This window comes from Puntigrus tetrazona, chromosome 17 (genome assembly GCF_018831695.1).
Source record: "Puntigrus tetrazona isolate hp1 chromosome 17, ASM1883169v1, whole genome shotgun sequence".
Taxonomy (NCBI): Eukaryota; Metazoa; Chordata; class Actinopteri; order Cypriniformes; family Cyprinidae; genus Puntigrus; species Puntigrus tetrazona.
In genome coordinates this window covers 3,492,244-3,517,019 of record NC_056715.1, presented here as the reverse complement: position 1 = coordinate 3,517,019, position 24,776 = coordinate 3,492,244, and the positions used below count along the sequence as shown (strand labels likewise).

General features: G+C 35.3%; 4 protein-coding genes across 13 annotated transcripts in view; 1 reads left to right on the top strand and 3 right to left on the bottom strand.

Moving 5' to 3' along the window:
* Positions 1-8,113, bottom strand: part of ralgapa1 (Ral GTPase activating protein catalytic subunit alpha 1) — a 60,075-nt gene extending 51,962 nt beyond the window's left edge. For 6 of the 10 annotated variants that reach the window (XM_043263816.1, XM_043263818.1, XM_043263821.1 and 3 more), the window contains exons 1-6: positions 7,782-8,113; positions 3,962-4,072; positions 2,732-2,781; positions 2,064-2,121; positions 889-932; positions 561-738 (exon numbers count right to left, since the gene is read on the bottom strand). In XM_043263816.1, coding sequence (XP_043119751.1) covers positions 561-738; positions 889-932; positions 2,064-2,121; positions 2,732-2,781; positions 3,962-4,072; positions 7,782-7,887 — 547 coding nt within the window. In that variant the 5' untranslated portion in view covers positions 7,888-8,113. The remainder of the gene's footprint in view (positions 1-560; positions 739-888; positions 933-2,063; positions 2,122-2,731; positions 2,782-3,961; positions 4,073-7,781) is intronic. The other 4 variants (XM_043263825.1, XM_043263822.1, XM_043263823.1 and 1 more) reach the window with 1 other exon arrangement.
* A 1,055-nt stretch (positions 8,114-9,168) lies between these two features.
* On the top strand, positions 9,169-13,525 carry brms1la (BRMS1 like transcriptional repressor a). Its single transcript, XM_043262151.1, has 10 exons — positions 9,169-9,648; positions 10,090-10,180; positions 10,286-10,413; positions 10,520-10,599; positions 11,003-11,099; positions 11,180-11,269; positions 11,366-11,430; positions 11,515-11,554; positions 12,275-12,401; positions 12,489-13,525. The coding sequence occupies exons 1-10, from the start codon at positions 9,513-9,515 to the stop codon at positions 12,604-12,606; spliced, it is 972 nt and encodes a 323-aa protein (XP_043118086.1). The 5' UTR covers positions 9,169-9,512; the 3' UTR covers positions 12,607-13,525.
* A 521-nt stretch (positions 13,526-14,046) lies between these two features.
* lrrc57 (leucine rich repeat containing 57) lies at positions 14,047-19,160 on the bottom strand. The gene is made up of 6 exons (XM_043263854.1): positions 18,901-19,160; positions 18,074-18,216; positions 17,839-17,974; positions 16,754-17,022; positions 16,489-16,674; positions 14,047-15,343 (listed from the first exon to the last, which is right to left on the bottom strand). The coding sequence occupies exons 2-6, from the start codon at positions 18,155-18,157 to the stop codon at positions 15,302-15,304; spliced, it is 717 nt and encodes a 238-aa protein (XP_043119789.1). The 5' UTR covers positions 18,158-18,216; positions 18,901-19,160; the 3' UTR covers positions 14,047-15,301.
* A 3,623-nt stretch (positions 19,161-22,783) lies between these two features.
* il17a/f2 (interleukin 17a/f2) lies at positions 22,784-23,812 on the bottom strand. Its single transcript, XM_043263855.1, has 3 exons — positions 23,747-23,812; positions 23,364-23,527; positions 22,784-23,049 (listed from the first exon to the last, which is right to left on the bottom strand). The coding sequence occupies exons 1-3, from the start codon at positions 23,777-23,779 to the stop codon at positions 22,827-22,829; spliced, it is 420 nt and encodes a 139-aa protein (XP_043119790.1). The 5' UTR covers positions 23,780-23,812; the 3' UTR covers positions 22,784-22,826.
* Positions 23,813-24,776: the final 964 nt, after the last annotated feature.

Here is a 24,776-nt window from a genome sequence, read left to right as displayed (position 1 = left end):
GCAAATGCAAACGCATCACGAGTGAAAAAGGTGATAAAGACAAAGACACACAAAGGACATTGCTTTCAACAGAGATGCCTGTTATTGGCTACATAACTGCAAAAAACATGTAAATAAACTTGCGGTTTTGTAATTTGAAACAGATATGAAATGGTACAAATTGTACTGTAAACAAACCCCACCCCACCCCCTCCACCAAAAACACTTTCTCATTGGATCTACGCAAATCTCATAAGTATCTATTATATAAGTAAATCTTATAAGTATATATTTTGATCTCAAAAATGTCAATTTTCAGCAAATGATTAGGAGTATATTTAATCTATAGAAATGCATATTATAAGAAAATATTAACCTTTTATAGCCCATAACATGAAATAGTCATGAAAAAATGTTGACTATTTTGGTGAAATCATGAATAACATTAAACGAAATAAAAATACTACTACTATTACTACAAAAAAGTTTTTCGTTACTTTTTTTTATATTTTACATGTTATTTTTATATTAGTTTATCTGATTGTGACACAAGATGTGACAGACTGCAAACAAACACTCACGCTCCTGAAGGTTAAGGGGAGGGCTGATCAGATTATCTAGGGTGCGAGGGCCTAGCTCAGACTGTGGTGCAGGGAATCCTGGGATTAGACAGGCAAAGATCCAGAGCTGCTCTCTCAGAGCGTTGTGCTGCAGAGCCTGCATCCACAGAAGGAAGAGACGCACCCCTTCCCTCCGGATCTATACATTACACATACAACCACATTATTGGTTAAAATTACATCCTTGGTTATGTTAGCAAAAAAACCCTTAATAACATGTATCATGTACCAAAAACCTTTAATATTTTATTTAACACTTTATACAATGTAATTTATGTGATTATAATACCTTTAGGGAGTTTCCAGTGTGTAGCAGTTTCTTCAGAATGAGACCTATGAAGCAACGCAGTAGTTTAATCTGAGGAACATATTTATAGCTTATAAATGAGCTGGCTTACTAGACAATTCTGAAAAACACGTTTGCTCTGATCTCTTTGCTTATAATCTGTCAGTGATGTTTATTTGTTTGTATGGAATGTGGGTTTGCTAAGAAAAAATTGAAGTAAAATAAATCTGAAAATTCTTCATGTTATTGTTATTGTCCCATTGTTTATCTCACTGATGAAGGACTGTAATGTCAGAGTTCTCGGTCAGATCTGGGTGTTTCTGGGACCCAGGTCCTTGGCATTCTCTGTGTTTATTTTGGTGGTCTATGTATCCTTCTGCTAAAAGACTTCAGAGCAGAGGAAAAGGAGAGACCACCGGACATACAAGATTATACATTATGTTTATTTATTTATTGTGTAAAAAGTTGGATTGTAAGGACCAATTTAAAATTACTGATTGATATTAAGATCACCTCAACCAGGTCCCTATCTATATGTGATTTGGTTTCTGTTTTACCTCTGCTATATAGTGACAGCACAGTAATCCAAAACTATAATCCATTTACACTACCGTTACCTTTCTGGTAACCCTTTCTACGAAGCCTGTATATTATAATACATTAGAAGTGTACACTTATAGCATTATAATGAATGCGTAATGCATTATAAATAAAAAAACAACAACAACAAAAAACGTATAATGTGTTATAACGTGAATAATCATAAAAACAATTATAATACACTGTAATATTCATGATTATAAATAATCATACTCTTAAAAGTTATGACATACAATGAACACCCTATTAAATCTACTTCAAGTATAATGGACTATATTGTTGTTGACTTTTTTTATTTAAGATCTGCACAGTACCTTACATCTTGTGAGTGGTTGGGTGTGAGTGTTATTAGAGTGCTGCCTAATATTGAGGCTAATGTCAGCTAGCTAATACTTTAAACTGAAAAAAAATGCAATGTTTATTGGACCTTTCCCAATCCCGCCCCTCTCTCTCTCTCTGTTGCAGTTCACTTCCTTTCATATCTATACTGTCAGGTCATAATAAAGGCAAAAACACAAAAAGAAAATCTTCCCATAACTTTTAAAACAACTGAATTTTACAAAATTAGAAATGTTCACCTATGCTGTGGAACTGCCATCTTCCTTGTATTCGCTCTGGTAACAGCTGTAGGATTTTCTGCAAGGTAAGCACACGAATTTGACTACAGACATGCCTTTATATGTGCTCATGTTAGCACATGCAGTTAAACAACTCAATCAATGTAACAAGAGATGGAAAAATGTTGTGAGTCTAGCACGTTTTTACATTTCAAAACAGATTAACAGATTTGAGCAAACATGCATTACTGGACTTCCTTGTGACATTGAAACAGGCTGGGATGTTGCAATAGCTCTCCTACATGCAGACGTCATGCCTGTCTCATCATGAGGGGCCATCTAAAGTGTCTCCAGCCTTAACCATTGCAAACAGCCCATAGAGGCATACCAGGTGAGCGAAAGCTACAGTGTGACTCATAAGAAGCATTTAGGGTGCGGTAAAGACATCTGTTTTCTATGTGAGAGACTCACAGTTATCTGTCAGGTGCACGTCAATCTCTTTTATCAACGATCTCATTACTGATAAGCTGATGCCTCGGTAAATGTGAACAGTGCAACCATTTTTAGTGTACCAGATGGGAGCGTGTGAATGATAGTTGACACAGGAGAGAGTATCACAATTAATTCAAAGCTGATGAGGCTGAACTAATGTCTTCAAATAGCCATCAATGATTATCTTTATTTCTTACCTCAAATATAAAAAGAATAGAATCAAGCTCTTCTCGTTGCGATTTGTGACCTGTAGGAAAACAAAAATGAACACAAAACATACTGAACGTTACCAAGAGATAATAGAAACCCACAGGGCTGCTATTAATAGCTCAACAAACAAGGATTACGTATCTCTGCTGAAAACATGGGACACTCAACATGTGGCATCAAGACCTGGAGCATATACATGTTTATTTTACTTCCATTTTTGTAGACCTCGTTACTTTGATAAGCTTAACTTGATATTCTGAAACGACCTTTACCTGGTGAATTACGTCATCATTTTGTCTACTTTGTCCAAGGCATTTTTTGCCTTTCTTCCAAAAAGACTAAGCTCACATCTGATCTACCTGAATTCAATTAGGAACCAGTGGATAGAACGAAGATCTCATTTTATATGTTTTTCTTTTTCAATAATCCATTTCACTTACTTTTTTACTTAATTGAACCTACTGCATGCAAAAACCGAACACGGGCACTTCCAGATACAGAAGCTTGATTTCACATTTGAATTGCATCAGAAATGAATTCATAATGCAGTGCAAATATTGCAAATGCATGCTAGGTCCTCCTACAGTTATCTTTCTTTTAGGTCAGCTACTTTAATGGTGGTAAAAGAAGTCTTGCCGAACAAGTTAGTTAAACAAACTCTCAGTTATAACGTATCTTTTTTTATTGGCACAATGAGTAAGACATGAACACATATTCAGTAAGTGGCAAAAGTTAAAGCACCAAACCCATTACACCTCTCTCACCCTTTCTGTCCTATAAAATAAAGGCAAACTACCCAAAAATTAATAGGAGCGGACTGGGACAACTGCTGGTACCAAACAATCTGAACAACCTGAACCGAACAAGACAAAATGTTAAGACATCAAATGAGAGGTCAAAGGCAGTAAGCGCCTCTCTGAATACTCAATGAGCAACTGTGCACTGTTCCGAGACACTGGCTGCGCTCTCTGTGCACTATAATGAGCGCGTGTGACCGGACATGGCTAACTGGGAGCTGGCTAATTTTCGTAATAAGCCATTTCATGGAAACTTGCTCATTAACACTGTGACTTCTGACTGTGTGTTTGCTGAGGGTACACAATGAGTAGGCCAGCTGGAAAACAACACAATCGAAACCTGAAAAACATTAAACTATCAAACAACAGTGCTGAGAACGTTCTCATGAGAGAGATAAAATGAAGCGCCGCAGGTCTTACCTTTCTGTTTCAGGTTAACCTCGATGGTGACGAAGTTTTCAAAGAACACGTAGTAGATGTGGGAGTAATTCAGCTCGAAGAGGTGTTTGAGTTCAGCAGGCTCTGCATTTTCTACAAAAACAAAAAACAATGAATCAACTAGTGTAGTTTTCTTTTTTTGTTCTGAAACCACTTTTGGACAGTTTAACGGTTAAAAACTCAATTTCTTTCTAGGTGATGCTTGGAAAGAAAAATATATATCTTAAATAACTAAGACACACTTCAGGGAAAGCATTTTATTGTGCCAATACTTTAGTGTGCAGACAGTCACCCTCTCAGAGAAGTCTTGTTTCTTAATTCAATCAATTTAATAGCAGATACTGTGCAATAAACAAGATAAAAGGTGACAGTGGCGAGAGAAGAATCTCTGTACTACATGTACACAAATGCCCACTTGTTGCGGCTGTTCCTTCACTATCTGATCCAACCCATGCTTAATATCAAACCACAAACCAAATGCCGTGCATTGATGCAAAAACTTTAGATCAAAAGATCTCCAAGGTCCTGAGAAACAAACATTATGCCCCTTTATGCTTTGTCTCTCTTTCATGAACACAAACTGTGCAGCTTCAGATTTGTCCCTTTCAGAAATCAGGATGTGAGTGTGTCTCTTTACTGATGCTGAAGTCTATTGCAAGCCGCAGCCCAGCAACACAAGTCAATATTTGTGCTTTAAAGCTCCTCCACACAGTCCAGCTAGACTCATCACCCCTAATGCAGCTGGTCCTGGTCGCACGCTCAAGCAGCATCCACAGACCTCAGTCAAGTGCCCGCTCCAGTCTGTTTATAGATCTGGGAGCCAGCATTAAACACCAGAGCCAACACAGAGACCTGGTCCAGATAAACGCTGATAAATATTCAGACCAAGGGTTACTTATGCCATTATGGAGACAACATAAGTAGTTGGTGGAGACATACTTGTTCAGCAAATCACTTTGGGCATACAATAAATACTTTTTGAACTTCTCAAAATGATAAACTTTTGCCTGCAACCCACAGAATGAGGATTGTCTAATACAAGGAAAACAGAAAGAAACAATGGTAATACACAATACAAGAAACAACACACAATTGCACTTTTCTATTGCTATGTCAATATTAATGCATTTTTTTATGTCACTTTCAAAAACACTCTATTTATAAAGGCATTATTATCTCCTTGGGTACTCACAACATCCATTCCTTATTCAAAATGACAACGCAGTAGTGAACCAGAGGCCTATGAATTTAACAGATTGTGGTGTATTTTTTAAAAATCTTTGAGAACAGACAGACCGAGGGTAATTTTGGCAAAAACTACACAACATGAAAGAGAACAGACCAACGGATGGTGCTACACTGGCTGCTGGAAATATTTGTGATCTAAAATAGCACACAGCAGCGAGCCCAAGTGCCTGACGGTGTATTACAATCACTCAAAGATAATGGCCCTCATCTTTTAAACTGAACTGAACACCATGAAAAGAACAACGACACAGACGCTCCCAAACTGTCAATCTCAAAGAATGCACAATGTACTTAGGTGCAGAACTACATACAATCCTTTTGATGCCAGGACGTGGTTACTGGGTGCTCTTTTATGAGATACCTTTAATATCCATGGTACAGTTGGATGCAGGTCAAATTACATGTACTTTTTTAGTTTGTTCAAATCTCTAAACACAATTTAAAGTATGCGCAGTAGTAATAGTGATGCAGTCATTTCAATATCTGTATGAATCAACCTTAAGATCTGTGGTAGCTCACAAGTTATTGAGTGTGCGGCAATCTGTTGAGAGCCCATTTAATGATTGACTTCACATAAAATATGACTGTTGTTCACATCAGCAATTCTCAGGCCCAGCATACTGAGGATGCCGATTGATCTGTTGCACACAGATAAAGGCTAATGTAGTGATGCAGAACTTCAACAGCTTAGAGTCTGAACTAAATACACATTATATTCAACAAGTTCACACAGTTCAAACTGTCCCACTTGCATTCAAATAACATGTCGTTCTTAAAATCTCAAGCAGTGCGTTTTCTATCAGATCCATTTTTTTCTGCAAACACACCCATCCGTTTTTTAGGCTACACTTCCTCAGGTCCCCCAATGCACAAAAGCTGTTGCGGACAGGCTCTGATCTAGGCCACAATAAGTGGAAATTCAGGTTGGAATCAGCAGTGATATTGTGCTACAACGTTAAATCAATATCTGGGTTGCAATACCATAATGTTTAGCACTTCTTCATGTTTAGAACATTCAAACATGTACGCAATCTTCAATAAACAAATCAAAGTATTAGAAAGATGTCTGAAGTATGTGACACTGAAGACTGTAGTATTGCCTGCAGAAAATTCAGCTTTGCCATCAGAAAAATAAATTACATTTTAACATGAATATAAGATCCTGTTATTTTAGTTTCCAATAATTTTCCAAATGTATTTTTAATAAATAATTTTAGCCTTGGTGAGCATAAGAGACTTATTTTTAAAACCTTTTAAAAATCCAATCCCAGACTTTTAAACAGCAGGGTATGTTTAGCCCATTTTTTAAATAAATAGAAATGTACAAAAAGTTACTCAAAATATTTTACAGACACAATGACATTCTAACAATTCCCTTTTCACTGTGATGGAGGCAGTTTCCTTGCCGTTCATGGCAACATCACAGTTTTCGGTTTCTAAACAATCATCAGCGTAACACAATGGCACCAGGAAGCCAGATAACACCACAGAAAGCAATTCAGGAAACAGGGTCGTGATTGGAGAGTAACCACTCCAGGGCAGGCCAAGATCTCAAACAGGACTCTTTAACCACAGACACTGCACCTTCACTGAAGAATCTGCCATGTTACATAAACCATCCTCACGTCCAACATTCAGGAAGTCGGTGCAGCTTTAAAGCTAAATAACTCAGGAATCTGAGGGAACTGGCCTTAGATAGACTCCTTCTCTGACTTCCTTGACAAATCCCAAAGGAAGTGCTGGTTTATTTCTGTTATTCTGTGACGTCCCACCCAGTCCTGAAGAACCATATCTTTGCTGTCCCCCACCCAAAACGTTAACTAATCTCCAGCAAATTTTTACCTTTTTCATTTTAAGAATGGCAGACCATAAACTTGACCGTTCTTGTTGATATCGAGAGAGTGTAAATATGCATTTCCATTTTTCCCAATAGTTTTACCTCAGTTCTTCAATGGGATTTTTTTTTATTTCTCAAAACAATAAGCTCAGATCTCCAGATTTGAATGTATTAATTTATGCATATTGCATGTTTTGTTATACTCCATCTTTTATACTCTGTCTCTAACTCTCTCTCTCTCTGTGTATATATATATATATATATATATATATATATATATATATATATATATATATATATATATATATGGTTATTAAACCTAACAAGGGAATATCACTCATTTATTTGAATAACCATTAAACTTAATAAAAAACAAAACAAAAAAACAAAAGTGCATGAAGAACATCTGCTCAACAGATTCACTGACATCTAATGAGGTTTCAGTGAAACCAATGCATGTGTCATATCAAAACATCCACTGCAAAGATATAAAAATACTCCACCACACAGTAGAACCAGATAAAACCCTATAAAACCACTGCATATCTCGCCAGGCTTCTAAATGCAAACTTGTCAACAACTGTCAATTATTTTCAAACAAATACTGGTAAACACCCCATTGCTCTTGGTGCCTTCATTCTCCTGTCTATATAGCATGCTAGCTCCCTGCAAGGCAACTGGTACCATAAAAAGAGCACAAATAATGTTATTTCTCACCGATAACGATCCTCAGATGTTTCAATCTTGTCAGCACGTCCTTCTTGGGGTCCAGCACTTTCTGTGTCGATTTCCTGACATCTCCATGAGGTTTTTTAGAGAACATTCCGAGATGTTTTGAAGAGCTAATGATAATCTTCCGTTAATTCCCTCAAACATGGAAGGGGTTGTCACATTTACGGCCCGAAGGGTGTTATAGGTTGTAAGGAAACTTGAGGAAATAGAGGTGAGGCGTGCATTTTTGCAGAGGAGGTCAGACAAAAGAAAAGAGCAGCCAGCCCTCCTCTGTGTGTGTGTCTTGTGAACTACACACCTCTCTGAAGATCTGAAAACATGGCGGAGGACGCGACATGAAAAAACACCTTAATCGAGGCCAGAGTCATTCAACGCTCAGACGTCATCTGAATCCAGAGGACAGGAGAAATATTTCACATTCATAAACAATATTTTCTTTTTCTTTTTTAAGTATGATTTCATATTTGGCAAAACGTTTCTAAAATTTCAACATTTCTAAACTTTTCTTGAGACCGGTTTATTAGGCATTTGTTTTTGCACACGTTTTTTATTTATGTATTTTTTTGGTGCACGCTGCTTTAATTATTATGCCGTTTTTATACTGTTTTTCACTTTATGTTTTGTCTTTTTTAGTCAGTAAAGGATATCACAGAGGTTGACCTTAAAACACGAATGAAGTACAAAAAAGTTTTACTGTGTTTTTATAAGTATAAACATACTTAAATGTGTAACTTAAATGTAGCATATTTTTACATTTAAAAATACATTATTTAATGAAATAATTAATTTTACCTTTTAATTTTTGTTAGTTCATGAGGAAACGTTCCAGATTTTAAAAATCTAATTGTAAGATATTTGTAATACAAGTAGTAAGCGATTTACCTGCCCTGCATTAGTTTAGATTCTAGCAAACAAGTAAAATAAATGAATAAATAAACAACAATAAAACTTTCAACTTTATATTCATTGTTTAGTTTTTCCAAATTTGTACTTTTGTTCCCCATATCTTATACATTTTATTTTAAGTGACATATTCCTTTGAGAGCGAACAAAAAAAACTTGACAGGTAAAAAAAAACATACATCAAAAGAAACATTATTATAATAATGTTTAGAGATTCTTAATTGTTGTCTTATATTGAAATAGTCTGAAAATGAAATTAACCGGGTAATAACAAATTAAATATTGTAAAACAACACAATCATTTCAGCCGGTCGTCCATTGATGTATACAGCCTGATTTTATAGTCGTAAACACGCTAGCCACAAGACGAGTTACGACGGGAACTGTAGTTCTTTAGTCGAGTAAGAACAATAGTACCGGAAGGATCTGTGTCACCATAAAAACTACAAACCCCAGAGTGCTACAAAAGCACACATTCCGCGCCAGCGTTCCAGCTTTTCAGAGGGTAGCATGGCTTAAAAAAGCAAAACAGAAGGGATTATTGTGGTTTACAAAAATATTAAAATAGGTCAGGTGATTTAATAAACAAGAGCTCATTGTTTTGGTTTAATTACATCTAGACTAATCGACAGCTACTGGTAATATGCAGGATTTGAACGTTTGTTAGCATGATACATCTAGATGTGTATATGTCTGTTTTGTTTTTAGCAATACCATCAAGCTCACAAACACATCTGTTCACATAAAAGATTGGTTTAAAGGCGAGAAGTAGTTCGTTAGATTTTTAGGTAGTCTACATTTAAAAAAGACGGGATGCCAGTGCATTCGAGAGAAAAGAAGGAGAGCAACCATGAAGAGATGGAGGTGGATTTCGCAGAGCAAGAGGGGAGCAGCTCAGAAGATGAAGATACAGAGAGCTCTTCTGTCTCTGAAGATGGGGAAAGTTCAGGTGCGAATGAGAATGTGGTTTTCACTGGGTAGATAGGTGCATGTTAAAATGGGGTGCAATTAAAATTGCAAACAAGCGTTAGCATGTAAATTATGTAATTTGATGACAGATTTAAAAAACAATTACTCTCAGGTCAATATGTAGAAGAGTTTGTTTCTTTATATGAGCAGATTTGGAAAAATAAGTGGATTTCTCGCTAGTGGATCTTCTGCAGTCAATGGGTGCCGTCAGAATGAGAGTCATTGCAGAGGATCCATTGGTGAGCTAGTGATGTACTTGATTTAAGTTAAGTGAGCAATTGATCTAAATTTCTCTGTATATGGTTTGATGAAGAAACAAACTCATCTACATGTTGGGTGGCCTGATAGTAAGCATCAAATCTTAAATTTTGGCTGAACCTTTACTTAAAATGAATAAAAAGAAACAACGTTTTACTTACAGAAATGGATGATGAGGACTGTGAAAGAAGAAGGATGGAATGCCTTGACGAAATGACAAATCTAGAAAAACAGTTCACTGACCTGAAAGACCAGTATGTACCATCCTTTTGTTTGTATTTATTCTCGTGCATTATTATGTGTTATATATGCATACAAACATTTCCACGCTGGTCACTAAGTGTCCATCGTTTCTTTAGGTTATATAAAGAGAGACTGAGCCAAGTTGATGCCAAACTTCAGGAGGTGATGTCAGGAAAGGCACCAGAGTACCTGGAGCCCCTCGCAAATCTTCAGGAGAACATGCAGATTAGAACTAAAGTTGCAGGTCTGTCCGATGCCCAAACCCGAACATGGGATTAAAGTTTCTTTGAAATGGTGCATTTACACCATAAGTGAGAAAGTGCATTGTCAAATAATATGTTCATGCATAGGTATCTACAGAGAATTGTGCTTGGAGTCAGTGAAGAATAAATACGACTGTGAAACCCAAGCAGCGTTCCAGCACTGGGAGGTGAGATTAATGGATGTAATCTGCTATTACCTAAACAACAGTGCATGTCTAAAATGTCCCGCTGAGTCGTCATAACAGAGCCATACAGGAGTATTTATATTGCTTGAAGCTGTTGTATGCTGTAACAACACTAAAAGCTTGCCAGTTACCACATAGACTAGATTTAAGCTAGCCTAAAATGCACGTTTGAGCTGTCTCAACTGAAAATATCTTGTGCTGACGTACCCTGGAATATGTCAGTGTCATTGAACGGTGTCAAGATACACACCTGGAATGTTGTCTTCTAAGGCATTTTTGCTTAAATATCTTTAACTAAGACCTAGGCCTTTGAAACTGGGCCTAAAAGCAAGCATTTTTCAAAAATGAAGTGCACTGCTAATTTGCTCCATTTTATCTCTTCTAGAGTGAAAAACTGTTATTATTTGATACGGTGCAAAGTGAACTAGAGGAGAAGATCAGACGTTTGGAGGAAGACCGTCACAGTATAGATATTACCTCAGGTATTGAAATTGTGAGTACTGCCACAAATGATTTAGTTTTTTGTGTCGCTTATATAGTCTTTGTTACATTTCCCCTACAGAGCTCTGGAACGATGAGTTACAGTCAAGAAAAAATAAGAAGAAAGATCCCTTCAGTCCAGACAAAAAGAAAAAGCCTGTCGTTGTGTCGGATATCCTTTACTTCAACCTGCTTTACATGCCTGTTATCAGTTTATCCAGAATTTGCTTAAAAAGTCTGTCATTTGTACGTTTCTTAACATGTGCACGACCATATATAGTTTACATGCTGCAAGACCTGGATATACTGGAAGACTGGACTGCTATTAGAAAGGTTAGACCGTCAAAAACATGACCCCCGTTTTCTATGAGACCAGTATCCTTGTGAAGTAGATGATGTTATGTTGATCTCTTGTAGGCCATGGCAACATTAGGACCTCACAGAGTAAAGACTGATGGTAAGACCATATCCATTACTTTGTTTAATTTTCAGAACTATATTGAAGTAAATTATTATCGTAATGTAATATTACATTATTCATTATTCAAATACTAAATAGTACAGTTTGTCATGTGACTGTATTGAAAAATATAGTAAATACGGCAATATTGTGAACTGTTGCACATTAAAAATTTCTATTTTAATACATTTTTAAAATGTTATTTATTCCTTTAATGCACAGCTGAATTTTGATCATCATTGCTCCAGTCTTCATCTTTCGATATGCTGATTTGCAGTTAAAAAAAAAAAACCTCTGTTAATATTTAATGTGGCAAACATCTGCATTTTTGTGTAAATTGTGAGATTTTAGCTTTTTTTTGATGAAGAGAAAATGAACTAAATCAACATTTATTTGAAACGGAAAGCATTAGTTACATTAGCAATATCTTTACTGTCACTTTTGGTAAATAAATAAAATTTTACCAAAAAGTAAACTGTCGAAGAATTTCCCTATAGTGAGCTTAAACAAATATTTTTAAGCCCTTTTTGCTCTGGGCAGCTTCCTGGAGTCTCAGTGCATAATAAACTCCTAAGTGGTGACCTATTAACAAACACCAGTTAAATATAGATCATGTTTGTGCAGCTGCTGCAGCCATATTGGTTTATCCTATAGGTGTTTTATTATGTATTACTGAAGTTACATCAGTAACAGCAGAACTTGCATAATTTGTTGTAGTCTCTTCAAAGAGTGACAAACACCAGCACAATGCCCGCTCGGAGGATGGACGATTGTTTTACGACGGGGAATGGTACAGCCGTGGACAAGCCATATGCATCGACAAGAAAGACGAGTATCCTACGAGGTGAGGGATCCTGAAATACCAAGCTCGTATTGATTATTTTGCAGCACTTATGCGAGTCATTTTTCTCCTGTCTTCTGTTTCAAACAGCGCTATAATAACTACAATCAATCACGATGAAGTCTGGTTCAAACGAGTCGATGGGAGCAAATCAAAACTCTACATCTCACAGCTACAGAAAGGCAAATACGCCATAAAACATGCCTGATCTATCTGAGATCTGACCAGTCTGAAATCTTTAATAGTGCCATTTTATGTACAGTATATCATGATTTAAATACCTTTTTTTTTTAGGTTTAAAAATGGAGTCGGCGTATTGTCTGTCATTTAAAATGTGAGGAAAGTTGATGTTATTTTATTGTATATTCAACTCCATTTGAAAGACTATTGAATCAAACAGGTCAAAAATGTAGTATAATTGTGTAGTTATTACCATGAAATGTGGTGCTTTTGTATTTTGATGACTGGGCTCATTTTTCATTTCAGTTCTGCTCAGTGACATTTGAACCCAATTCCATGTCTGGCAAGCAAATGGTTTCCTACTTTTTTACATTTCTGCCTTATCGCAGATACAAATGAAATGCCACAGTTTGCATTCGCCATTCTTGGTGGCTTTTTTTTTGACAGTGTATTTGAAATGGTCTTGCTTGTGCAACATCTCGAGATATTTGAAGTATTTTAGGAGTGAATAAACAAGACATTATCACACGTTTTCTGAGATTCAGCTCATTGAACAGCTGTTCATTGTGTTCTTGGAAGATGTGAACTTGCTGCTCTATTAAGCCATAAATATGGTGAGTAATTCATAGTAATATGCATTTCAGTTCTGGTCAATAGCTCAGTGTTTTTTTCTATGTTGGGTTATAGCACCACCCTTTGGTTTTTGTTGTACTGTGCCTGTTTTTTATTTCTTAATGTCATGCATATTTTTTGAAAATTCTATATCGAATGTATTTTTTTTCTTTCAGTTGTTATTAACTTACATCGAAAAAAAATTCAAATACAGCATTCATTATCAGAGCTTTGTTGTCCTTTATATTTGACACAATTAAAACTGTCCTATTAGAAAAACATCATGGGAAATAGGTGTGTAATATAATCTTTTTTTGCAAAACTAATTTAGTGGAGTGATGGTATTAAAATGGACCCATATTTGTCAGAAAGTGTAAGGAATAGTTCATCCAAAAAATAAAATGTGGGCACCCTCAGGTCATCCTAGATGTATACGAGTTTGTTTTCTCATCTGAACAATTTAGAGAAATTTAACATCACCAGTGGATCCTCTGCAGCAAATGGGTGCCGTCAGAATGAGATTCCAAAAACATAATAATCCATAATAACTGAAACTGTCCTGTGTCCTGTGAATGAGATTGCAAAAAGCTTATAAAAACATAATTATCCATATTTACCGAAACTAACATTGTTAGTCTTAAAATAAATCATTTAAATCATTGATATGTCCTGTGAAAGGATGCCGTCAGAATGAGATTCCAAAAAGCTAGTAAAAACATAATCCATAACTAAAACTAAACTTTAATGTTTAACTTTTAAAGCAAATAATTTGATGTGCTGATATGTCTTAAGTTCTTATGCACCACACTATTTGCTTGTATCAGTAATCACGAGTATAATAATACTGTACAGTATGTAGACAGATACATGTACTTTATTCATCCTGAGGAGAACATTCATGTACAATTTGCTTGATGATGCTGTATTTTAATACAGTGCAAGCTTTATTCTGTGGCTAAATGTTGCAGCATGAAAAGAATGTAGTCGCATAGTATTTTGAGAGGAAGGAATATGAATTTTACAAATGCCGCTTTACAGTAAAAGTCACTCGTGACTGCTTTTGGGTAATACATTTCTGATTATAAAATTCAGACGCTTAAAACGTTTCCATTAATGTGCATATATTCATTCACTGAGAGAAACACTAGGTTAAAGAGAGAGTTCACCCAAAAATGAAATTTCTGTCAGCATTGCACATACTACGGATGTCAACTGGTATAAGAATACAGATTTGGAACAACTAATGATCACAGAAGTTTCATTTTTGAATAAGCTTTGAACAGATGAGATGCCATTCAAGCGTGTAAGTAATAGACAGATACATAGACATGACCATAAAGAACAAAAGATGTAGATCTCAAACTGCATGAAAATACAGTTCTTCACTAAAATGCTGAGTTACACATTTTTATGGTAAGAAAACATGCAGCTTGTATAAATGTGTAAAGGCAAATGCACTGCATTAAAACTGAATGTTGCGTTATAAATATAAATATCCACCGGCATTTTATTGACGGTAATCAACTTTGAAACTCATATGCAGCCTTTGCTGTAGGAAAAAAAACGGCTACTTCATAAATATCACAGCAAATATTTAACGGAAGTTTTGTGATCACAGTTCAATCCGAATACTGTCAAACAGATAAAACCTCATTGATGCCCAAAACAATGTTCTAATAATCAAATAATAGACATACAAAGTCTCTAATGCTTTAAAATAAGTGAATCAATAAATGTTGAGCAACAGCACATACTACGTACAATATGTTAGTTAGTTGTTACATTAGCTTCTCTGAAAGAATGACGTGGCATTAGTGCACTTGAATATACAATAAACCATTCTCCAGTGTAAATGTCCTCATGAGGCCGAGTCTGCATTGTGTTTCTGTTTATAAAATCTTTGCAAAAGAAAGAGTAATGCAAGGTTCACGCACTGCTGTATTGTAGTGCGATGAGCAGCGGGGCTGGGGTTTCTGAGCCGTCTTTCTACTGAGTTGAAGCGTTCTTCACCATTTTTACATTCCCGTTTTGCCGTTCGCGCAAGCAGCCGCGCTGAAACCTTTCTACGGTAAGCCCAGTGCAGAGGACAGGTGCAGCAAGCCTCCAACTGCTCATGCAAATTTCTTCTTGGTTGCAGTGAAACGTTCCATGTACTGAAAAAAGATTACAGCAAATCGTTACATATGCATGAAAGAAAAAGTGTGAAAAATATTTTAAGATGGCATTAGGCTTCTAAATCACATTTTTAGAATGTACGCTATGGGTCAAACATTAGTTTAGTTTTTTTCATTTTTTTGAAAAGCAATCTTGCTCACCAAGGCTGCATTTCTTTTTTTACCACAAATACAGCAAGGACAGATATATTGTGATAAATATTATTACAATTTAAAACAACTGCTTTTTTATTGTTAAAAAGTGTTACATGGTCCTTCAGAAATCATTCTAATATGACTACTTAATGCTGAAGAAACGTTTATTATTATTATAAACCGGGTTACACTATCATTTAAACCAGGGGTGTCAAACTCAATTAGAGTTTAGAGTTTAGATGCAAACCTAATTAAACACACCTGATCCAGCTAATCAAGTACTTCAGACATACATAATATATGTGTTTTAGCCGGGTTGAATCTAAACTCTGCAGGGCTCCGTCCAGGAATTGAGTTTGACACCGCTGATTTAAAGTTAGTGTCATCATAAACGATCTGCTCATTTTGAAAAATAATTAAACCTCTAAAGCTTTCAATGGATGACAATGTAACAAAGACAGATCACAAAGGTCAGACTTAACTTAATTATCGTATAATCACTTGGTCCTATTCACACCTGGAAGTAAGATCTGTTTTGTGGGAACTATTACCAAGTGAACTAACTAGATGTTAAAACTGGGTTCAAAGTGTGTGAGATTAAATCAATCCTCATTCATCATCGATCAAAACACTAACATAGCATCTACAATGTGAACAGCACTTTCCTTGGAAATAACTGCTTGAAACAAGTAAATTGCTTCAGAGCTATATTTTAACAATTATATTATATCTTCCTGGATGTTCACCGCTAAAAACCTGGCTGAAATGACTAGTTGGATTTTGGGAAATTTGACTTTGTTTCAAACACAAATAATTAGACCAGTTTTGCTTTACATTGGTAAAACTTGGTATTTTCCATCTCAGAAAATGGATGACACACACCAAACCGACTAGTAACAGTGGACCTGCAATCTAAGGTAAAAACAAAACAAACTATACGTGTTCTCATAAAGGAGCTATAAGAGTAGCCTAAATGGACACAAACTTACTTTATCATATCCTTCTAGGTCACGCAACTTTTTAACTTCAAAGAGGTTGCCCTCCACGGACAGCAGGGACACCTGGGAGTCTGAGAGGATGGAGAGAGGGATAGAGGAGATCTCCAGACAGTTCTCCTCCAGCCGTAACACCTTCAGTCTGGGAGCATGAGACACCTCTGGAGACAGGGTTGAAATCTGAAACACAGCACAAAAAAAGTCACCCTGACACATCTATACCATGACATTGCCTAAAAGCAGTAAGCTAAACACTCACCTGGTTCTGATTGAGGTTGATTTCAATGGCTTGCAGTGCAGCCACTTCTGCGGGAACCACCTGGATCTTATTCCTGGACAGGTCCAGAACATCGAGCTGGCGAAGGGTGCCGAGTCCACCAGGAAACTCCTTAAAGTGATTGCCAGAAAGGCTCAGGGTGCGCAAGGACTTCAGCTGACCCACCGATGAAGGCAGCTGATTCAACTGGTTTCCATTTAAAATAAGAGTCTCCAGCTTCTTGAGTTTCCCGATGTCATTTGGTAGACTGGCTATACACATAACACAACAACAACAAAACAAAACACTTATTGAGTGCTTAAGGGTTCATATCACCATATTCAGTCTCCTATGCAATAACAGGTCTTTGGTTTACTATGTAGACACTACATTAAGACATTGTATTGCAGGAATACATCAAATTTAGAAATAAAACTATATTCATTTATATATATATATATATATATATATATATATATATATATATATATATATAAACACAGCATATAATAATAAATATATTAATAATATTTTTTTAAACATTTAAAGTGTTTGTGTTTTTCAATTATATATATATATAATTACATTTGTGATATTTACATTTAAATAATAATATTTAATGTTAATATTAAAATTACCATTAAATAACAAATATGACCACAAATGAATTAGCGAAGGCCAAAAGCTGATACAAAAGCCAGTACTCATTAAATATTATTGTACATTTTTATTAGCTATTATGGTTATGTTTGTCCTCAACAACCCAAAAATGGGCCATTTAGAAATTTTCGCTCTATTGATATCAGAATCATACCACTGTCAAGCCGTTCATGAGTTTGACAGGGGATTACTACTTTCATGCAAAGATATTAGCCAATCACAACAGGAGATAATTTGCATACAAAAAGTCTTACAAAATCCTAAAGTACAAAATGAGCCTATTTAATTGTAAGGGACAAAAGAGTGAGCAAAATAATTATATAGAATGATTGTTTTGCAAAAAAACCCAACAACAAACAATGTAATTAAAGGAACAGAATAACTTTATCCCTAAGATGGCCATATTTTATCTATTTGTATACACTTACTTAGTTTATTGCCGCTTATGGTAAGACTCTTGAGTTGCTGGAAGCCTCCAATGAATGCTGGAAGCACCTCGATTTTGTTGTTGGACAGATCGACTGTCCGCAGGTTTCCTGTCAGTTTCTGCAGCTCCTCTGGGAACTACATCAACAGAGACACGTGAGCCGTCAATAATCCATAGGGCCATCGCTTCTAAGTGCACCAGAGTGGGGAATATGATTACAACAAGCCAATTAGTACCTCTGTCAAACCCTTTCCGGTCAACTGAAAGACTCCAGTCTTCTGAGATGTTTCCAAATGAGCTTTAAGCGCACTGTTCCCCATTTACAGGATATGGATGCTGCGGATGCTATTGAATTTATATCAGGAAATCCACTGGAAAGCTAAAATAAAGTTACATTCTTTAATGAACTAAGGTTGTTGTGTAGAGACCAATACTTAAAGGGACAGTTCACCCAAAAAGAAAACTTTAGTACTCACCCAAAATGTGAGTTTCTTTCTTTTGTTGTATATAATAAAACTAATATGAAACAATTGCTGGTAGTCATCAAGGAACATCATACAGGTTTGAAACAACATGAGGGCGATTAAATGATGACAGTGTCTTCATTTTTGGGTGAACTATACCTTTAACTATAACCAAGGTTAGATTAATACAAATATGTTTTTTAAATAAAACATTATAGAACGAGTTATGAAATATAGCAGCTTAAACACGCTTTAAAATGAGGAAATGAGATACACATTTATTAAAATTCATTCACTGACTCATTCATTCACAAATGATCGAATTTAGTAAAAATCGTATTTAGTAATGTTGGCTTCAGTATTCCAACTTAAATATTACAGCTCTAACAGTTGTCACTATAGTAAAAATAATACAATCCAGATGACAATTACGTAATAATTTTCGAGCTTAGAAAACACATGGTACACTGAACAGCTTTGCAGAGCTAAATATAATCTTTCAGCACTTTCTAATCAGCGAAGAGCTTTCGACAAACACGCGCGATGGAAAACCACCTAATTCCGCTCAATAGTACATATTATTTCAGAGTAATATTTACCTTAGCCAGCTAGCTCGACTGGCTATCTGTAAAGCCACAGTTTGACAATGTGTACAGCAGGAAAAGTTTACAGAATCCCGTTGGCTACAGCTAAAGAACCTTTAGTAAGCGCTTAGTAAAAATGTGTAAAACGGTTATTAAATATTGTCGGATGGTGATCTAAGGTGGTGATCAAACGATGACCTAAGGAACTTTGTCCATCCCCAGGTTGATGTTTGTTTATGTAGAAACAGACAGATGACTGAGGCTCTTGGCTGTAATTGCACCTCCCGGCCGCTGGGTGGCGGTAATAGACAATGTATCTTCCGCTTTTATATCCTGTATGTCGCCACTTAGTGGCTTGGCTGTGACACGGCCTCAACGATTTTTAGTCGGTGGCTGTGTTCGAAATGACGTACCTTTTTTGTATTGCGATAATAAAAAAATATATATAATAATTTTAATTTTTTTTACATAATCATATAATGACAAATTATTAAAGAAATGTACAAAACAAAATAAATACGCAAATAAATACAAAAAAGGAGCATGTGAATAAAGATACAGTAGATTAAGCAGAAATCTTAAACATAGCACAAATTCTAGATGTTTTTATAGCTTTCTTGTTAACTGTAGTAGTAAATGTATTTAAATACAATTGCAGTTCTTGTTTGAAGATGTTAGTGGGGTTTACAATTAGTATATTTACATTTATGGACATCAAATTTTCCAATAAATATCAGGAGGTCGAAATGACATACTTACTGCCCGGTACACAGTGTATACTGCCTACTATTTTTAAGGAGTAGTTTGGGAAACAATAAGCAACAAATGTTTCAAGTAGTATGATTAATTGTCACATGACAAGCATAAACATTAATTCAGCACAGCTGTCCAGGCTGTTACCTTGCAAACAAATGTGCTCACCGTTCTTTTTACAATGGCTTGTTAATAAGGCCCATAGTAATAAACAATGCAATATTGCCCAATTGAACTCTTTTCAAAATTGATACACTTGACAGAACCATCTTTAACTGAACAGTTATATTTTTGTTGTTACACTAATTGGAAAAAAATGCTATATTTTTAGATTTTAGATTAAGTAAGTGCAAATTATTAACCGTATTACTGAGCGTAAATTATCAATTTTATTAGATGAATATTTAAATTTATTGGGACAAAAACCTACATCTAAGCACACCTGTTTTATTTAACAATGTATTATTAAGGGGACTTTTTATTTCCTCTTTTTAAATATAAATTTTTTTTTATTGAAAATAAATGCCTTTCTGTTCTGGTATGTAAAGGAAAAAGTTTTAGCACGAGTCGATTGCTTCATCAGTTGCATGGTAGTATGCCATTTTGAAAACACAGCTTCTGTACTGATTTCAGTGGATTTGAGTTACATTTAGCAGATTCTGGCAAATATAGTATGTCATCCTGGTATTACGTGCATACAGAAAATGTGCATACTGTGCACAGCATGCAAACTGGATACTGCAGAAATAGTAAGAGTAGTATGATAAATTTGCTATGCATTGATGTCATGCATTATAAATAATTGGACTGCCTTATAAAAAAGATCACGGGTTGGGGTTACCATATACTCCAGCTATTATTAATAGGCTACTTTAAAATAATTACAAATCATCTTATTCATTGCACTGTTCGTAAGATAGCAGAGCTGTACCTATCCACATTAAACACAAGGGTTAAGAAAATCACTCTGGACCCCTCACATCCAGCACACTCCATCTTCAAACTGTTTTGGTATACAGAGCACTGAGTACCAGGACAGCCAGACACAGGAACAGTTTTCTCCCCAGGCAGTCCATGACATGAACACTTGAGGACACTTATTTATTTAACATACAGATTTGCACATAACACTGCATGAACATAATTCCTGTTACACTTGAATGTTTATAGTATATATTTTTATTTTTTCTATTTTTATTTTGCTGTGTTGCACATTTTATATTTTGTATATTGTACATAATTCTCTTTATATCTGTCTTGTCTTGTTATCGTGTTGCGCTGTAGAGTTTTTGTCACTAAAACAAATTCCTCGTATGTGCAAACATACCTGGCAATAAAGTGATTCTGATTCTGAGCTGCAAATTTAGGCTACATTAAGTTCTTTACCAGCTACTTTTGGTATATTAAGTAAGATGATATCAAAATGATCTACTCACAAGAGGAAAAACATGGGACATTAAAAATGATATAAGCAATAGACAATACTTCCACTGTATAAAGCATTCAGAATAGCTTGGATTTTGTTGCGGATAACACTGTTGGCAATGATTTGTTGTAGTAACAACAAATATTACTGTAACAGATACTACGGTTACCATAGTGAATGTTTGTCAGGGCTGTACAGTGTTGAGTGCCAGAGACCACATCCACGTCCTGACATGCGTGTGGTAAAAAAAAAAGCTATTGTTGCAATTTAGTTACTTTATTAGTTTCTCTCTTCTTACTAAAGCATCAGTAAAAAACCTGTACCTGTAAGCTATAATCAACAAGGCAGCACCCTTAGAAGTACAACATTTTAACTTATTTACTTCTAAACAGTTTATATTAGTACCTTATAGGTACATATAAGGGCCTACCATTCTATGATGTACGCACCTTTTAGGTATTGATAAGATACAAAATTGTCAATTAGTTATTAATTAGTCAAAAGTTTTTCAATGTTTTGTTACTCTTTTTTTAAACATAAGTGTCTGGCAAATGAAACAAATAAAAACTAATAAGATATTAAATTAGATACACAAATAAAAACACAAGTCTCAGCTTCACTGAAACAAAAACTAAGCTTATAGTAACACTGAAACAAACAAGATATCTTTAGGAGGTTTTGGTCCACACACACTTTCACTATAACTTTCGCAAAAGTTGCACTTAAAATATCCAGAATTGTGTTACCTATTCTCAATGCAAAAGTGTCCAGAAATATTGCTCAAAAAAGTTACGCAGAAAAATTTCTTGAAATATTGTCCCATGTATCATCAGCCTCAAAGTTTTGAACAAAAGTTCTTCCAGTAAGCAGTGTTGGCATTACAAGTAATGCAAGTTAGATAATCAGATTACTTTTTTACTAGTAAAGTAAATCATTACTTTTTATTTTACAAGAAAATATCTGAGTAACTTTTAAAAAAAAGTAAAGTGACACTCAAACTTATAAATAAGTGTGAATACAGCGTAGATCTAGACTAAATGTGACTGTGCATTCTCACTTGCAAAAAAACAAACAAACAGATTTAGCATTTATTAAAATTAATTAAAATGCAAAATGCAAATGCAAAAATATATACAAACCTACAATAATTAAATCTGAAATTAGATACAAATGTATCTAATTCCATTTTATTTATCAATGTCTTTGTTGCTGACCTTTTGATGATCCAGTTGAACCATAATAATAAGCAAAAATGACTTTAGATAAACTAACAATTGCGCTTCATTGATTTTAAATATTTTAAACTATCAGAGAATTATATTTTTATCAGAGAATTTTTTTTTTTGTCTAAGAAATATGTCTTAGAACATATTTTTATTAGCCGAACATCATGTTTTTTTTATTGGCATTTCTTTATTTTATGGGTATTTGTCAAAATCAAATACCAATTACCATTTTAGGAAAAAAGTGTTATGATGTTTAACCACCTCAAGACTTACAGAGAGTTCACAATAATGATCAGTGATAGATAAAATGTCATGATTAATAAAAAAATAGAACATCAAAACATATTTAAATATTTTATTAATACTCAATACATTGATATTATATGTGACTGCTAAATCAATAAATGCAAACATTCAATACAAATTTAATACAAGAACTATTTTGTCTCCATAATAACTTAATAATCTGTTAAGAGTTGCAGCTTCTTTGGAACAAATAAATAAGTTGATTCTAACACGGAAATATGCTAATAATTTTAGGAGGTTTTGGCCCACACACACGTACAGCCCACTATTACTCTCTCAAAAGTCGCCCTGAAGCACTTCCTGTCCTCTGTATCCTGTTTCAGCACAAGGATCTCCTGATAAATGGGCAGTGAGTTCAGTCTCGTATCCACGCCATTGGGAAGGGTGCAATATTCTGAGCTGCACTGGGCTTCAAAGATGACCTGTGGTATTCTGTGTGGCGAAAACTTCGGTCTGAAAGCAGAGAAAACAAGAAGCTATAATTGCCTTCGAAAAACCCCCCACAGAAGTAACCAAGACCTGATTCACTTTGTTTTAACACTGATGTCACATGGCCTGTTTTATCTTAAACATGCTACATAGCAGCATCCGGGACAGCTAGCACAATGTTAGCCTCCCAGACAATACATCTGATTCCTGATACGTCATCATACTTTGCTTCTGCCATGAGCTCTAAATTATTTTCTGAATTACTTTGAGACTCTAAATTTTAGTACTTTTACTTATGAGCTCGGTGATTATATCGTTTCAGTGACTTTGCGACTCACATCCAGGTCCATGCAGATAGTGAACGGTTGTGGATGTTGCCATTTCCCTTAGCGTCCGCATCCACAGAGGCATGAAAGTCGCTGGAAATCGCCAAACTAGTGTCACATACTTTGTGCCCTTGTTTGGCAAATGTGAGGTTCGCCAGCACGCAGCTCAGCAAAACCTGAAAGAAAGATCATTGCATGTCACTGCGTTTTATTAAAATCAAACCATTTCTGAGCTGAGGCCCTTCTTTCATCAGAACATATTACATTTAGACTATTAGATTTACATTTAGACTCAGTTTAAAAAGATTAACTTCTGGTAAAGCAAGCATACGGCGCTAGCGTAGCCGTTAGCATCGCTAACAGAGTGAAACAACTGAATGATTTGATCATCTCACCATGTATTTAGAGTTGAAGAAGCTCAGAAACATCTTTAATGTTCTCTTCTTATTCTCTTGCGATGTGAAAATGTTTCCCGTTCACCTCATCTATTTATGCAATTCTTGATCGTGATTGCATAGATAATATGGCCTACCTCTGACCTGGATTCCCTCATCAGATCAATTGATAGGTGATTGCTGCTATGTTTAGACCTACATTTTTCCTCTCATTGCCAGTAATCTGACCTACGGATTAAAGATCGGTCTGCGTTGGCATTGTTGCAGATCCCTGTCACCAAAATTCAGTGGGATGCGGAAAAATGCTGAATCGTTATAATCAGGCTTTTGGGGTGAGTAATCAAGATTTTGGTTTCTGTTCAATTTTTTTGGCACGATTCAGAGCTTTATTGGTTTTGTCTCGTCTGATTAGGTTTTACACACGGACAATCATTTAGAAATGTTTGTTGAACACAGCTTGCATTCATTTCATGCCAGTTTAATGCACTGAAAAATGGCTTTGAAACTATTTTCAGTAGGAAACTGCTTGCAAACATCACTAATAAAGAAAGAAATTAACGCATTAAATATTGTAACACAGGTACAGTGAAATAATATGTTCTTTAAAAACATACAATAGTATGTTTGTTTTATTTACAAAAAAAAAAAAGTCACACTCTTGCAAGATATTCTTAAATAATGAGTTTGGTTCTTATCTGGTGTTTGTGATGAAGGCTTTCTACAGCCATCCTAATGTGCCTAATAGAAGAATTAATATAGTAATTAATTATTATGAATTAATATATATTGCATTCTACCATGGTTGGTTGGTTTGCAGCCTTTAAAAGAACTGACGAGACTACCTTGGTAAACCAACTAGACCAGAAAGACTTTGTTGGTTCAACAAAAGATGCAAATTCTTTCATCATATACACCATAGACATACTGCTCCAAGCACATAGATGCATTTTATTAAAAGAGCAATCCTTTTGATATTCTTTCACAAACTAGACAGGAACTAAACCAGTTAACAGGGAACTTTAACAGAATG